Source organism: Erythrolamprus reginae, chromosome 13, assembly GCF_031021105.1.
Source record: "Erythrolamprus reginae isolate rEryReg1 chromosome 13, rEryReg1.hap1, whole genome shotgun sequence".
Lineage (NCBI taxonomy): Eukaryota > Metazoa > Chordata > Lepidosauria > Squamata > Dipsadidae > Erythrolamprus > Erythrolamprus reginae.
The window spans coordinates 10,119,372-10,135,643 of NC_091962.1; the positions used below are offsets into that span (position 1 = coordinate 10,119,372).

General features: G+C 42.3%; 1 protein-coding gene across 4 annotated transcripts in view; it reads left to right on the forward strand.

Annotated features, from left to right (window-relative positions):
• The window catches only part of SLC3A2 (solute carrier family 3 member 2), a 38,548-nt gene extending 22,915 nt beyond the window's left edge, over positions 1–15,633 (forward strand). For 2 of the 4 annotated variants that reach the window (XM_070766176.1, XM_070766177.1), the window contains exons 2-10: positions 1,025–1,468; positions 6,933–7,106; positions 9,488–9,588; positions 10,009–10,077; positions 10,305–10,366; positions 11,210–11,417; positions 12,832–12,975; positions 13,097–13,207; positions 14,534–15,633. In XM_070766176.1, the coding sequence (XP_070622277.1) occupies positions 1,025–1,468; positions 6,933–7,106; positions 9,488–9,588; positions 10,009–10,077; positions 10,305–10,366; positions 11,210–11,417; positions 12,832–12,975; positions 13,097–13,207; positions 14,534–14,881 (1,661 nt within the window). In that variant the 3' untranslated portion in view covers positions 14,882–15,633. Of the gene's footprint in view, positions 1–135; positions 184–310; positions 383–1,024; positions 1,469–6,932; positions 7,107–9,487; positions 9,589–10,008; positions 10,078–10,304; positions 10,367–11,209; positions 11,418–12,831; positions 12,976–13,096; positions 13,208–14,533 lie in introns of those variants that run through there. The other 2 variants (XM_070766179.1, XM_070766178.1) reach the window with 2 other exon arrangements.
• Positions 15,634–16,272: the final 639 nt, after the last annotated feature.

Genomic DNA, 16,272 nt, shown 5'->3' on the forward strand with positions numbered 1-16,272 from the left:
CCCAGATCCCGCCTAGCAAAGGGATCCAAAATCTAAAAAGAATTTCAAAAAAGATCGCTTGGAAACCTCACCGGGGCATCGTGCACGTGGGGGGGTTCCTCAGCCCATATTCCCCATCCCCTTTTGACTTTGGGGATGGGATTTGTGGTCCAGCCTAGCTGTTGGGAGGGGAGCAAGGAAAAGGTTTAGAGTAGCCTTGTTCCACTTTCCTTTAAACTCAAGGGGGGGGGGGTTTCCCAATCCCAGAGGAATCTAGTTTTTTTAAGGTTCTTCCCCTCACTCAGAAAACTAGCTGCTCAGGTTTTCTACCCGGGGAGAAGAATTATTTTCTCAGGCTCTGGAAAAGGTCTGGAGACTTGACTTTGCTCCGGCTCTCCTTTGAGTGAGGAAAATTGAGGTTTAAGGCTTTCCCCGCGGTCAGAAGGCTTAGCTTCTTGGGGTCTCCCTGCCAGGGGAGAAGTAGCATCTCGGGGTCTCCCTAAAAGTAGCTTCTCGGGGTCTCCCTGCAAGGAGAAAAGTAGCTACATGGGTCTCCCTAAAAGTAGATACTCAGGGTCACCCTGCAAGGAGAGAAGTAGCTACTCGGGGTCTCCCTAAAAGTAGATACTCAGGGTCAGCCTGCAAGGAGAAAAGTAGCCACTCGGGGTCTCCTGAAAAGTAGATACTCAGGGTCAACCCGCAAGAAGAGAAGTAGCTACTTGGGGGTCTCCCTGAAAGTAGATACTCAGGGTCAGCCTGGAAGGAGAAAAGTAGCTACACGGGTCTCCCGAAAAGTAGATACTCAGGGTCAACCCGCAAGAAGAAAAGTAGCTACACGGGTCTCCCAAAAAGTAGATACTCAGGGTCACCCTGCAAGGAGAAAAGTAACGACACGGGGTCCCCCCTGCAAGGAGAAAATTAGCTACTCAGGGTCTCCCTAAAAGTAGCTACCCGGGGTCTCCCTGCAAGGAGAAAAGCAGCTACTCGGATTCTTCCAAAACCAAAAACCCCACCCCTGAATTCTTGCTTTCTCTCCTCTCCGCAGGTGACACCATGAGCTCCCCTGTCGTGACCCGAGAGTTGGACCTGAAGGACGTGGAGCTGAACGAGATGGACCCCGAGAAGCAGCCCATGAACGCCTCTTCGCCCCTGGCCGGCTCGCCGGGCGAGAAGAACGGTGTGGTCAAGGTGAAGATGGAGGAGGAGGAAGAGGAGGCCGAGATGGCCGCCAAATTCACCGGCTTGTCGAAGGAGCAGCTGCTCCTGGTGGCCAACACGCCCGCCTGGGTCCGCACTCGCTGGGCCCTCCTCATCCTCTTCTGGCTGGGCTGGCTGGGCATGCTGGCCGGAGCCGTGGTCATCATCGTCCAGGCGCCCCGTTGCAAGGACCTGCCCAAGCAGGACTGGTGGCAGAAAGGGGGGATCTACCGGATCCTGCAGGTGGGAGGCTTCCAAGACTCCGACAACGATGGCACAGGCGACCTGATAGGTGAGTTTTAAAGGCTGAGGCTGATGGGCATTGTGGTACCAGACTGGTTCTCTCTGGGGAGGTTTTTTTGGGGGGAGGAGATCCAATAGCAAAAGGGATCTCCTTGCTTGGAATTCACGAAAGATCCCGGGATCTTTTTCCCCAAGTGGCCTTTCCAGTAATGTCTAAATCAAGCCAGATTTGGCTGGAATGATTGGGGCTTGTTAGCAGGAACGCTGTCCCTAGCTTTGAATGAAAGTTTAGCTTTGGGGGTCACCACTTGGGGGGCCTCCACTTCCACACTAGATCCACTCAATCCATTCTTCTTCTTCTTCACCTTGGAGCCCTCCTCTCTCCCACTCCCCAATATACAGTATTTATATATCAAGTGAATATAAATCTATATATAAAGTGGATATTTTTAAAACTGCACTTGATTTGTCTAGGTCCTAGATTCTGGAGCAGAATTATATATGTATATATAATTTGTCTTACAATATGTTGGTCTCTCTAGATTCTGGAGCAGGCTGGTTTATATATATATAGATAATATTTTATATTTTACATATATATAAATAATATTTTATATTTTACATATAGTATATAAATAATATTTTATATTTTACATATATATAAATAGTATTATATATATATATATAACATTTGTCTTGCAATATATTTATATCTAAAGTGAATATAAATCCATATATAAAGTGGATTTTTTAAAAATCCACTTCTAGCTTCTGGAGAAGGCTGGCTTATATATAAGATAGGTACATAATCTATGCTAAACTTACACAAATCAAGTGGATTTACAATATATTATATATATATATATATATATATGTATGTATGTATGTACAATATATAATATATTGTAACACAATATATACAATATATAAATATATTGTAACACAAATGTTATGAAATATTTTATATATATTACACCTGTATTACAATATATTTATATATAAAGTGGATATAAATCCATATATAAAGTGGATTTTTTTTAAAAATCCACTTGATTTGTATAACTTCTAGCTTCTGGATCAGGCTGGTTTATGGGTGGGGAGGGAGTTGGCCCCAATTACAACTCCAAGGGAAGCCATGCGGGCCGGGCCGTCCTGTGCCAAAAGCCAGTTTTAGCCGGTTTGGGCTTCCTGAGTAATTGCTGACTGGGGTTTCATCAGCTCTTGACGTCAGTCCAGAAGCTGACTCAGCTGCCGGCTGGTTGGGTTGGAGGACTGTGGGACGTTTGTCCTTCTTTCCATATACAGTATAAGCGATAGAGCTCAGCACAACAAGAGTACTGGACACGAGGACAGGTTTCCCGCCCTCCCGGAACGCCATCACTCTGCTAAACAACTAATTCCCTCACCGCTGTCAAACTATTCACTAACTAAGGCTGCATTACTATTAGTCTTCTCATTGTTCCAATCACCCATCTCCTCCCACTTATGATTGTATGGCTGTAACTTTGTTGCTTGAATCCTTACGATTTATATTAATATTGATTGTTTCCCGATTGCTTATTTGAACCCTATGACAATCATTAAGTGTTGTACCACATGATTCTTGACAAATGTCTCTTTTCTTTTATGGACACTGAGAGCATCTGCACCAAAGACAAATTTCCTTGTGTGTCCAATCACACTTGGCCAATAAAGAATTCTATTCTATTCTATTCTATATTCTATATTCTATATTCTATATTCTATATTCTATATTCTATATTCTATATTCTATATTCTATATTCTATATTCTATATTCTATATTCTATATTCTATATTCTATATTCTATATTCTATATTCTATATTCTATATTCTATATTCTATATTCTATATTCTATATTCTATATTCTATATTCTATATTCTATATTCTATATTCTATATTCTATATTCTATATTCTATATTCTATATTCTATATTCTATATTCTATATTCTGTTCTGTTCTATTCCATTCCATTTTATTCTATTCTATTTTATTCTATTCTATTCTATTCTGTTTTCTATTCTATTTTCTATTCTATCTATTTTCTTTCCTTTTTTCTTTCATTCTTCCCTTCCTCTCATTCCTTTCTTTTTCTTTTGCTCCCATTCATTGGCTTTCTTCCTTTACTGTTTTTTCCCCTCATTCCTTTCTTCTTTTGTCTTCCATTCATTGTCTTCCATCTTTTTTTCTTTCTCCCGTTCATTGGCTTCCTGTCTTTCCTCTTGTTTTTTCCTTCCTTCCTTCTTTTTTCTTCTGTTCATTCTCAGTCTTCCGTCTTTTTTTTCTTTCCTTCACTTCTTTCTTTCCTTCATTGCCTTTCTACCTGTCTTTCAATCTCGGCTTTCTTTCTTTTATTGTCCATCTTTGCTTTGTGGTCTTTCTCTTTCATCTTTCTTCCTGTCTCTTTCTGTCTTTCATTTTACATTATCTTATCCGTTCCTTCCTTCCTGGAATTTTTCAGACTCTTTCCTTTAACCCTTGGCCCAAACTTTTAGGGGAATTTGCTCGGATGTTGTGAAACTCCAGAAACAGTTGTTGAGCCTAGTCAGTTTCCCTGGGAGGTTTCCGCTCGCCCTCTGGTGGCATCCCTGACTTGGTAGAGTTTCAATCTTCTTGCAAGAGAAATACTCCACAAAAATATTCCAATATTTTTCCAGGCAAAAACTCTGGCATTAAAAATAAAATAATTACTCACTGTCCAAAGTCTTGACAAGCTTATATACCTTTACTTTAACACTGCAATAAAAGCGGCTCATTGCCCACATATTTTTTTTTCCTAGCCTGGCTTGGGGACTAGAAACCTGAGTTGTTGTTTTAAATTCAGCTCCTTTGTAACATCCTTGTAAAGTAGAGCAGCCTTGTTTGCAAAAGTTGACCCCGGGTGTAAAAGGTTCACAAACAAAAACAAGGAAACGGAATCCCTCTTGTCCCCATTGGCCGCCCACAACAACGACGACCTTGCGAGGTAGGGCAGGGCTGAGAATAAGCAACGGTTGAGGCTCTGCCCACGCATTTTGCCCCGAGCTCCTTAACCGCTGACCCATATTGGGCCAGAACTTGTCGGTTTGAAGTGGAGGCGTTTGGAATGACGGATGCTGCGCCCAATGCCAAATTCGAACCAGTCCAAACTTGATAATCGCCCCAGTCATACAACAGATATTTAGACTGGAGGGAGAGGAAAGGAAGGTGGTTGAGATTTCAGGCACCTAGACTGGATTGATGCGTGGTTTTTTTCAGGAACTGGGCCATTACCGAAAGGTCATCTAGTCCAACCCCCTACTCAAGGGTGCAAATTCACCCCGGGATGTTGCCCTCCTAAGGAATGTAATTTGCAGCTGCGTTTAAAAAACAAAATTTATATTCTATTCTATTTGCTACTTTCTATTCTATTCTCTAGTTTCTATTCTGTTCTCTTCTATGTTCTGTTCTATTTTATTCTATTGTCTATTCTATTGTAAATTCTATTCTGTTGTATTCTCTAGTTTCTATTCTAATTTAAATTATATTCTATTCTTTCCTCCTATTCTATTCTATCTGCTACTTTCTATTCTATTCTCTAGTTTCTATTCTGTTCTGTTCTATGTTCTATTCTATTGTATTCTATTGTCTATTCTATTGTAAATTCTATTCTATTCTTTCCTCCTATTCTATTCTATTCTATCTGCTACTTTCTATTCTATTCTCTAGTTTCTATTCTGTTCTGTTCTATATTCTATTCTATTGTCTATTCTATTGTAAATTCTATTCTGTTCTATTCTCTAGTTTTTATTCTATTTTAAATTATTTTCCTATATTCTATTCTTTCCTATATTCTATTCTTTCCTATATCCTATTCTTTCCTATATCCTATTTCTTCCTATATTCTATTCTAAATTCTATTCTAAATTCTATTCTAAACTCTGTTCTAAATTCTATTCTATTCAAAACAGGAGTACGCTATGGCCCAGTCTTTTCTCCCCATTACAAATTTAACACACACACACCCCGGGTTCGATTTTACAAACCCCTTGATGCACCCAAAATTTTAACACTCCACAATTCCTTCCCCAAACTTGCTGTAATTTGTTGGGGCAGTTTGCTGGGGAAGGCAGAGAAGGGGGTCAAAAAATTTGCAGAGCGCCAGGAGGGAATAAAAAACCCAAGAAGAATAAATCTCTTCTTTTGTCCCCCCTTGGAAGAGTTGGCTTGCTGAATAAATTATCCGCCTCGTTACCTCGTTGGATTAAATGCGGATCACGGCAGCCAGTAAACGGTTCAACGGAGCGAGTGAAACGATTAAAAAGAAGGGGGGAGAAAAACACAATTACTCGTTCAGACTGGCAATGTGTAACCTTGAGCAAAGGTTAGTCTGTGTTCCGCAGGGATGTTTTGCACGCACAGTTTGTGCAACACAACCTGGGATGCAGGCCAGGGACTTAAGATTTGTTCTCTGCCAGCTCTGGATGAAACTGAGTTTACAGGTGGTCCTTAACTTAGGACCACAATTGAGCTCCATAATTTATGTTGTAAAGTGAGACGTTTGTGAGTTTTGCCCCATTTCACGACGAAGCATCTGGATTTTGATCACATGGCCATGGGGAAAGCTGCCTTGGTCGTAAGTGTGAAAAAACAGTCATAAGTCACTTTTTCGAGCACCGTCATAACTTTAAACGGTCACTAACTGGAACAGTTGTAAGTCAAGGACCGCCTGTATTGACTCTTCCCATTGTCTCTTTGGCGCACGTGGATTTTATTAGAGATTTTTGGCAGATTTTCTTTGAGAAACCTAAAAAAATATTATTTTTCTTTTTTCTTTTTAAAATTTTAAAATTTATTTATTTATTGATTGATTTACTCACTTATTTACTTATTGATTTACTTATTGATTTATTTATTGATTTTATTTTATTTTATTTTATTTTATTTTATTTGTATGCTGCCCCTCTCTGTAGACTCAGGGCGGCTCACAATACAATAAAAACAGTTCCTGACAAATCTAATAATTTAAAATTTAAAATTTAAAATAGTTAAAAAACCCCATTTTTAAGCAGACATACCTACAAACATACCATACATAAATTATATAGGCCCGGGGGAGATATCTCAGTTCCCCCATGCCTGACGACAAAGGTGGGTTTTAAGGAGTTTGCGAAAGGCAAGGAGGGTCGGGGCAGTTCTAATCTCTGGGGGGAGCTGGTTCCAGAGAGTCGGGGCCACCACAGAGAAGGCTCTTCTCCTGGGGCCCGCCAACCGACATTGTTTAGTTTTATTTTATTTTATTTTATTTACAAATATACACTAAATACATAAAAACATATAGTTACGATTGACAGTAAAAACATGGTAAATTACATAAGCAATAATCATACACTTTGGCGATAGGCCAAAACAAATATACAAAAACAATCAATAGACATACAGACCTACAGAAGAAAGAATATTGTTATTTTTCCTTTCTGCATTCTGGTAAACTTAATTTCTTTCTTTTTTCCTCTGTCTATTTTTTTTAAGGGGTGAAAGAGAGGGTGACTTATTTAAGTACTCTGAAAGTCAAAGGTTTTGTGATCGGCCCTCTCCATGTGAACCGTGAGGATGATCCGTACAATACCAACCTCCAAGACGTTGATCAAAAACTGGGCACCTTGCAAGATTTTCAAAATGTTTTACAAGCAGCCAAGAAAAAAAGTAAGTGGCACAAAATATATTTAAATATATGTCTTTTAATGTTTATACACACACACATCCTTTCTAAAGGGCCTAAATATCTACCAAATATTGCAAACTGATTGATGTAAAATAAAGAATTATTATTATTATTATTATTATTATTATTATTATTATTATTTATTGGATTTGTATGCCGCCTCTCTCCGTAGACTCGAGTAGAGTAAGAGTCTAAACGTCTCTTTTTTTTTATTTTTAATTTTTGTAAATAAATTTATTGAATATATACATTAAAAACAGGGTACGGAAAAGCTAAAGGGATATATATAATATACATTCTAACATTTATAATTTACTTATATAGTACACGTAGGTGGGGAGGGAGAAAAGAGGAAAGGTAGGGGGTTGGGGAAGAAGGGAAAGAGATATAAGGGGAAGGGGGATAGGCAGTCTGCATTGGCTGCCGATCAGTTTCCGGTCACAATTCAAAGTGTTGGTTATGACCTTTAAAGCCCTTCATGGCACTGGACCAGAATATCTCCGAGACCGCCTTCTGTCACACGAATCCCAGCGACCGATTAGGTCCCACAGAGTGGGCCTCCTCCGGGTCCCGTCAACTAAACAATGTCGGTTGGCGGGCCCCAGGGGGAGAGCCTTCTCTGTGGCGGCACCGACTCTCTGGAACCAACTCCCCCCGGAGATCAGAACTGCCCCTACTCTTCCTGCCTTCCGTAAACTCCTCAAAACCCACCTTTGCCGTCAGGCATGGGGGAATTAGACATCTCCCCCTGGGCACGTTTAATTTATACATGGTATGCTTGTGTGTGTGTATGTTAGTATAGGGGTTTTTCTTAAATTTATAATATTTTAATTAATTGGATTATGTATTGGATTGTCTTTTCACTTGTTGTGAGCCGCCCCGAGTTTTCGGAGAGGGGCGGCATACAAATCCAAATAATAAATAAATAAATAAATAAATAAATTGGAGCAAAAGGGGGGTGGTAAGAAGAGAAGGCCAGCGTTAGAGCTGGGGCTTTCATGCTTTGCGGCCTGTGGTTTGAGCCCATAGGTGGTGTAAATTTCCCTAAAATTTTATCCATATGTTTTGGATGTAATTGTTAGTGCCAATACGTATCAGTGGTTTAAGGGTTTGTTTTCTTTGTAATTTAAAGTCCGTGTCAATCGATGCTTACAGTTTGTCGTTTCAATTTGATGTTATGATTTGTGATGTAGGTTGCTAGTTTTTCAAGTTGTTTTTGTTGGATATTTTTCCTGATGGATAATTTTTAAGTCATTCCTTTTTTTTTTAACCAGAGGTACCATTTGTCCCATGCTTTGTAGAAATCTGTCTCACCCTTGTTTTGCAGTTCCATTGTTAGCTTGGACATTTCTGCACAGAAACGTCTCTTTTTTTAAAAAGCATTTTTTTTTTTGCTTTGTTTCTTTTGTAAGCAACAAGTAACACCAGCAAACCTTAGCATTCAGTAAAACAAATTTGTTACTGTGTAATAAAAACACACTGCTCAAAATAAATAAATAAATAAATAAAAGGAACACTCAAATAACACAGCCTAGATCTGAATGGATGAAATATTCTTTGTTCTGTACAAAGTTGAAATGCACAACAGCAGGTGAAATTGATTGTCAATCAATGTTGCTTCCTAAGTGGACAGTTGGATTTCACACTTGGAGTTATCTTGTGTTGTTTAAGTGTTCCCTTTATTTATTGTTTTTGAGCAGTGTATTTTCAACCTGCCTAGAGTAGCCCCACAGCCAGAAAAGTGGCAAGGAAATTTAAGAAATAAATAAGGCTTTAGACAGCTGTTTATCAAGAGTACACTTGATTTTTTTAAAATTTTATACACACAAACACACTTTCCATTGACTGTTCTTTCTCGATCAGCCTCGGATGTTTTGCAGGTTTGGAAGTAAGTGAACAAACAAGGAAGTGCAAGGCCTACGTATTTCACAACTAAGGCTGTGTAAATATTAATTTAATTTAATTTAAACACCCTTTAAACAGTCCTTTGTCGATTGACTCATCCTGGTATTAAGTAGGTTAGATTTTAACCTTGGCTCTCCGGGGCTGGGCTAAAAATCTAATGGCAATAAAAGTTAAAACAACAATCAAATAAGATGTGAGTTTTGTTCATGATTCAGGCTTTGGACTTGGGGTTGTTTTTTCCCCATTTAACAACCGTTGCTACCAAATTAACACCTGGGTGATCCCGTTAACAGCTGTGGCGAGGAAAGGAGTAAAATAGGGCAAAACTCTCTTAGCAACGGTCTCGCATAACGGCAGAAACTTTGGGCTCAGTTGAGGACGTCAGTCGGAGATGACCGGAGTAGAGTTTTATTGGAACGATGTGTTGTGATGTTGTAACGTGTCTCTCTCTTTTCAGATTTGAAGGTAATCTTGGACCTGACCCCTAACTATCATGGCCAGTTACCCTGGTTTAGCCAAGACGTATGGGTTCAGAGTGATTTCCAGAACAAAATGAAAGTAAGTAAGAGAGAGAGAGAGAAATAAATTGTGGGAAGTCCACCCCTCTTAAAAGAAGGTCCACCTGTCTTAAAGTATGCTGGCTGGGGAATTCTGAGAAGGCAGGAAGGAAGGAAGGAAGGAAGGAAGGAAGGAAGGAAGGAAGGAAGGAAGGAAGGAGAAAGAGGGAAGAGAGAAATAGAGGAAAAAATTATATATTTGCTACTGGAGCTCCATTAAACCATATTTTTGTGTGTGTGTGTATGTGTATGTATATACACACACAGAGAGAGAGAGAGAGAGAAAGAGAGAGAGAGAGAGTTTAATTGGCCAAGATTCATGGGGAAGTAAAACCAACTGTCACAGCTAGGGTTGTCTCTTGGTGGGGATCACTGAGGACTATTAACTTGTTTTGTTCTTTTCTTGCCATCTACCCTACAGGAAGCAATCCAGTTTTGGCTGAGTGAAGGTGTATCTGGAATCCAGATCGGAAGCGTCGAACATTTAAATGTAAGCAGATCCTCAAGCTCCTTTTCATCCAGTGTTGCAAGACTTTCGCAAAGAGGGAGGGGGCTTGTTTAGCCTGGCCCTGACTGCTATACCTTTTAATTTTTTTTTTTGGTGGGGGGAGAGAAAAGGGGCCCCTTGCAAGGAGAAGAAAGTAAGGGGTGATAAAGTCTTGGAGGTGGGGTGGTGCCAGTCTCAACCAACACCTCTCAATCCCGTTTATTTGACAGGATTCCCAACTCTTGAGCGAGTGGAAGAACATAACGGAAGAGTCCGCTGGCGATCAGCCCAGGTAAATAAAACAAGGCATCTTTCTTAACAAACTGTCTTTTCCTTCCTTCCTTCCTTCCTTCCTTCCTTCCTTCCTTCCTTCCTTCCTTCCTTCCTTCCTCCCTTTCTCCTTCCCTTCCCTCCCTCCCTCCTTTCCTTTCCTGTCACCTTCCTTCTTTCTCTCCCTTTTTCCTTTCCTTTTATCTTTTCTTTTCTTTCTTTCCTTCTTCCTTCCTTCTTTCCCTCTTCCTCTCCTCTCCTTTCCTTTTTTATCTTCCCTTCCCTTTCTTTCTCTTTCTGTCTCTTCCTTTTCTTTCTCCTTCCTTCCTTCCTCCTCTCCTCTGCTTTCCTTATTTTCCCCTCCTCCTTTCCTTCCTTCCTTCCTTCCTTCCACCTTTCTATTCCTTTCCTTCCCTTCTCATCCTCCTTCTCTCTTTTCCTTCCCTTCCCCTTTTCTTTTCCTTCCTTCCTTCTTCCTCTCCTCTGCTTTCCTTATTTTCCCCTCCTCCTTTCCTTCCTTCCTTCCTTCCTTCCTTCCTTCCACCTTTCTATTCCTTCCCTTCTCTTCCTCCTTCTCTCTTTTCCTTCCCTTCCCCTTTTCTTTTCCTTCTTTCCTTCTTCCTCTCCCCTGCTTTCCTTATTTTCCCTTCCTTCTTCTCTTCCTCCTTCCCTTCCGTCCTCCCTCCTTTCTGTTCCTTTTTTCCCCTTCTCTTCCTCTTTCTTTCTTTCCCTTCCCTTCCCCTTTTCTTTTCCTTCCTTCCTTCCTTTCATTCTTTCTCTCCCACTTAGGAATGGAAATTCTGCTCCCAGCTGTGGTCGTAAGTCAAGGACCAGCTGGAGACAGAGCAACCTTCTTCTCTTCCAGGGTACTGATTGCCACGACCAGTCGCAAAGACGCTGGAGGGATTTTCTCGCTCCTGAACGAAACCACAGGGGTGGACATGCTCACCAGCCAGTATCTTCAGGAGCTGGTGAAGCCCGAAGAGAGTGACACCAGCACACTGGGACAAACGGCCCAGCAACTGATCAAAGATTATATCCAAGAAGCAGGAAACCGGTGGCCCAGCTGGACCGTAAGTGTCCACCTTTAGGATCGAATTGAGATATTCAGAGGAGAATATTTGTGGCTTAGAGTCGAAATGTGGAATTGTGTGATTTATTTATTTTATTTATTTATTGGATTTGGATGCCGCCCCTCTCCATAGACTCGGGGCGGCTAACAACAATGATAAAAAACAGCATGTAACAATCAAATTTAATAAAACAACTAAAAACCCTTATTATAAAACCAAACATACCATGCATAACTTGTAATGGCCTAGGGGGAAGGAATATCCTGGTGGCATAAGTGAGTCTTGAGTAGCTTACGAAAGACAGGGAGGGTGGGGGCAGTTCTAATCTCTGGGGGGGAGCTGGTTCCAGAGGGCCGGGGCCGCCACAGAGAAGGCTCTTCCCCTGGGGCCCGCCAAACGACATTGTTTAGTCGACGGGACCCGGAGAAGGGCCAACTCTGTGGGACCTTATCGGCCGCTGGGATTAGTGCGGTAGGATGCTTTCTGAGTTTGGGGGATTCTCTTACAAATATTACACGACCCAACGAGGTAACATCGTCAGCGTTACAAAGAAATGAGGTTAGCTGGCAGGACGAGGAGGACTTGGTACTCTCTGAGCTTGGTTGGGTTGGTTTTTTTGCAGACATTTCATTACCCAACTAGGTAACCTCATCAGTGTTGGAAATGGGAGAGGGTTTGCTAGGAGGAGGAGAAGGACTGTAGGGACTTTATTTGTTTGTTTGTTTGTTTGTTTGTTTGTTTGTTTATTTATTTATTTATTTATTTATTTATTTATTTATTTATTTATTTATTTATTTATTATTAGATTTGTATGCCGCCCCTCTCCGAAGACTCGGGGTGGCTAACAACAATAAAAAAGACAATGTAACAAATCTAATATTAAAAAATAATCTAAAAAAAACCAATTTAAGAGACCAATCATACATACAAGCATACCATGTATAAATTCTATAAGCCTAGGGGGAAGGGAAAAAAATTCAGTTCCCCCATGCCTGACGACAGAGGTGGGTTTTAAGGAGCTTGCGAAAGGCAAGGAGGGTGGGGGCAACTCTGATATCTGGGGGGAGCTGGTTCCAGAGGGTCGGGGCCGCCACAGAGAAGGCTATTCTCCTGGGTCCCGCCAAATGACATTGTTTAGTCGACGGGACCCGGAGAAGGCCAACTCTGTGGGACCTGACCGGTCGCTGGGATTCGTGCGGCAGAAGGCGGTCCCGGAGATATTCTTGGCTCTCTGTGAGCTGGATGCAGATGTTTCATGACCGAAACTAGGTCGTGCTGGCGCCAATTCCCTCTACAACTCTTCCATCCCTTCGTTAAAACTTTTGGAAGGTGTCCAATGACACCGTGTCGCTTTACTAAGCTTTGGTTCTCTCCGCCGGGGTGCTAATAGCCTCTCCCCCCCCCCCCCCCACAGATGGGTCGACCGGATCTTGGACGTTTGACCAAATCCATGGGGGAGCAGCTCCTTCGCCTCCACCACCTCCTCTTCTACACTCTTCCCGGGACGCCCTTCACAGATTACGGAGATGAAATTGGCTTACGGGACCTGCCGGGACAGGTGAGATCAGCCATAGAAGGGATCAGGCGAGATGGGTTTGTTGCAGGATGCCGAGGGGATGGGAGGGGTGCTGGTGATATTTTGCACGCCGCAACAATCCTCTTTTAATTTTTTCCTCCAGCCTGCAACGTCCAACATCACGCGCATGCAGTGGGACAACACCGTGACCTACGGATTCTCCAAAGGAGTGCCGCTGCTGGCCAAACCCGAGCCCAGCAACGTCACCGTGCAGGTAAGAAAGAAAGAGAAAAAACTGTGGGAGAGAAGCTAATTTTTCAGCGGAAAAGGAAGGACAAAAATTTGGGGCAGAGATTCAGGCCAACAGGGTAGAAAGCAGGAGTTGTAGTTCTGTCTTGGGCATAAAAGCCAGCTGGGTGACTTTGGGCCAATCACCAGGAGACAGTGAGTCCTAGTCCCGCCTTAAGTATGAAAGCCGTCTGGGTGACTTGGCCAATCACCAGGAGACTGGGAGTTCTAGTCCCGCTTTAGGCATGAAAGCCAGCTGGGTGACTTTGGGCCAATCACCAGGTGACAGTGAGTTCTAGTCCCGCCTTAAGCATGAAAGCCGTCTGGGTGACTTGGCCAATCACCAGGAGACTGGGAGTTCTAGTCCTGCTTTAGGCATGAAACCTGATTGGGTGACTTTGTGTCAATCATTAGGAGACTGGGAGTTCTAGTCTCACTTTAGGCATGAAAGCCAGCTGGATGAGTTTGGGCCGATCACCAGGAGACTGGGAGTTCTAGTCCTGCCTTAGGCATAAAAGCTGATTGGGTGACTTTGTGTCAGTCATTAGGAGACTGGGAGTTCTAGTCTCACCTTAGGCATGAAAGCCAGTTGGATGAATTTGGGCCGATCACCAGGAGACTGGGAGTTCTAGTCCTGCCTTAGGCATAAAAGCTGATTGGGTGACTTTGTGTCAGTCATTAGGAGACTGGGAGTTCTAGTCTCACCTTAGGCATGAAAGCCAGTTGGATGAATTTGGGCCGATCACCAGGAGACTGGGAGTTCTAGTCCTGCCTTAGGCATAAAAGCTGATTGGGTGACTTTGTGTCAATCATTAGCAGACTGGGAGTTCTAGTCTCACTTTAGGCATGAAAGCCAGCTGGATGAGTTTGGGCCAATCACCAGGAGACTGGGAGTGAGTTTTTGTCTCACTTAAGTATGAAAGCTGATTGGGTAACTTTGGGCCAAACACAAGGCGATGAAAAGTTCTAGTCCCACTTTGGCATGAAATTGGCCAGTCCTTGAACCAGTCCATTTAAAAAAATAAATAAATAGAAAAGTATCATCAAAAATGAAGAGGCTAAATTGCTCTCGGTCTACTTGACTTTAGATTTTGAACAGACAGACACTTGCCACATAACACCCCCCGACTTATAACAATTGTCGGTCAGAAAGAAAAGAGCACCTCTCAAACTCCATTGCCGTTGACAAAATCCCCATCGGTCAATTGCCAAAATGCAGCGTGTCTTGGAACAGCTTCTAGGTGACAACAACACTAGGTAGAAGAAAGCTAGAAAAATATTATAACACCCCCCCCCTGTTTTTCCCCTCCAGGAGCAGAAGGAGCACAAAGGGTCCGTCCTGCAATTCTTCCAAGAACTGAGCGAGCTTCGAACCAAAGAACGCTCCCTCCTGCATGGCGACTTCTACATCGTGCAAAGCTCGAACCCGTCCGTCTTCTCCTACCTTCGGGAATGGGACCAGAACAAGCGGTTCCTGGTGGTGCTCAACTTCGCCCCCCAGGAGAGGACCGTCTCCCTCCTTCACCCGAAGGCTCTACCTCAAGTAGACGTGGAGCTCAGCACCCATCCCAGCCGGGAGAAGCAGCAGCTGGAATTGAAGAACCTCAAACTCCTTCCTTCGGAAGGTCTTCTCCTCAGCTTCCCCTACGTGGCCCTCTAGTTGGTCTCCTGGTGCAATCGGGCCCGTTTTCAGAAGGAGGTGTACCTCCAGTTCCTCAAAAGAAGACGCCCCACCCAAGGATGTCTCTCCTGAACTTGCTAACATCCTTCTTCTCTATCTCCCTGTCTTTGTAACCCCATAGCTTTCTAGACCCCAGATTCCCGTCCCCACAACTAGGTGGGCCGGGAGGAAGTCTTGTGTGGTTCCTTCACCACTTTAGTGGCTGACGTCGGCCAAGGTCACCTCTCTTCCATTGAACATTCCTAGATCTGCCGATCTTTTCCCCTAAAAAAATTGACATTAGCAGATTCATCTCCGAGACAGAGGGAGATGGGAGCCTCCATTCCCTCAAACCAGGAGGTGGCGTTGGGTTTGAATGAAACGATGGGCTTTAGCGAATGTTTTTCAATCTTGGCAACTTGTAGACGACTGGGAGTCCAACTCTTAGAATTCTTCAGCCAGAAGTTGCCAAGGTTGAAATTACTTTAGTCCAGATGTCGGTCTGGTGCCGGCACACAAACACTCCCTCTTTGGGCAAAGAGGATAATGGATACGCTTCCCTGGATTGCTTGGCCCATCCCGTTTTGAGTTGTGGTTCTCCAGTTCTTCAGTTCTGCAATCTTTACGTGACCCCCTAGTCTGGATTTTGTCCTGTCAGTACCTTGAAGATATTCTATTGGCCTAAGCCTAAGAAAGCGTGCAAACTACCGGTGTTTTGCTGTGGAACAAGTTTTAATAAAACGTCTCTCTTCCCTTTCTGATTCATCTGGTTTCTGTCGAGCAGGGTGGAATCCAAGGAGATGTGTCTGCCATTTTAAACCCCTTTGTGGTTTTGGTTCAGATCATATCTGGGGGAAGGAAGAGAACCACTAGGCCTTCCCTTCCTTTTCTCTCTCTCTCTTTTTTTTTTTTAAACTTTATTAAAATTTTCATAAAAAGACAAACATGACATACTTAACATTTAACATATATTCGGGGTTGCCATTACTCCACTTATTTTTGAAGTCTATCTAATACAGAAGAAAGAAAATTCGCTGGTAACATTTAAAATTGATATAGAATGAAAAGAAGAATTTTTGTTTTTATGTACTTTACACCTATAAAAATGATAAGATATAACTAATTCTAATACTTCAATATGTAATTCCAAATCATTTAAATCTTATTTTTTCCCTTTTATTTAACCTTCCTTTTCTTTTTCCCTTCCATTCTCCCTCCCTCCAATTTTCCTTCCTTTTTCCCTTCCTTTCTCCATCCCTTCAATTTTCCTTCCTTTCTCCTTCCAATTTTCCTTCTTTCCTTTTTCCTTTCCTTTCTCCCTCCCTCCAATTTTCCTTCCTTCCCTTCCTTCTCTTTCCCCTTCCTCTGTCCCCTCCTTCAATTTTCCTTCC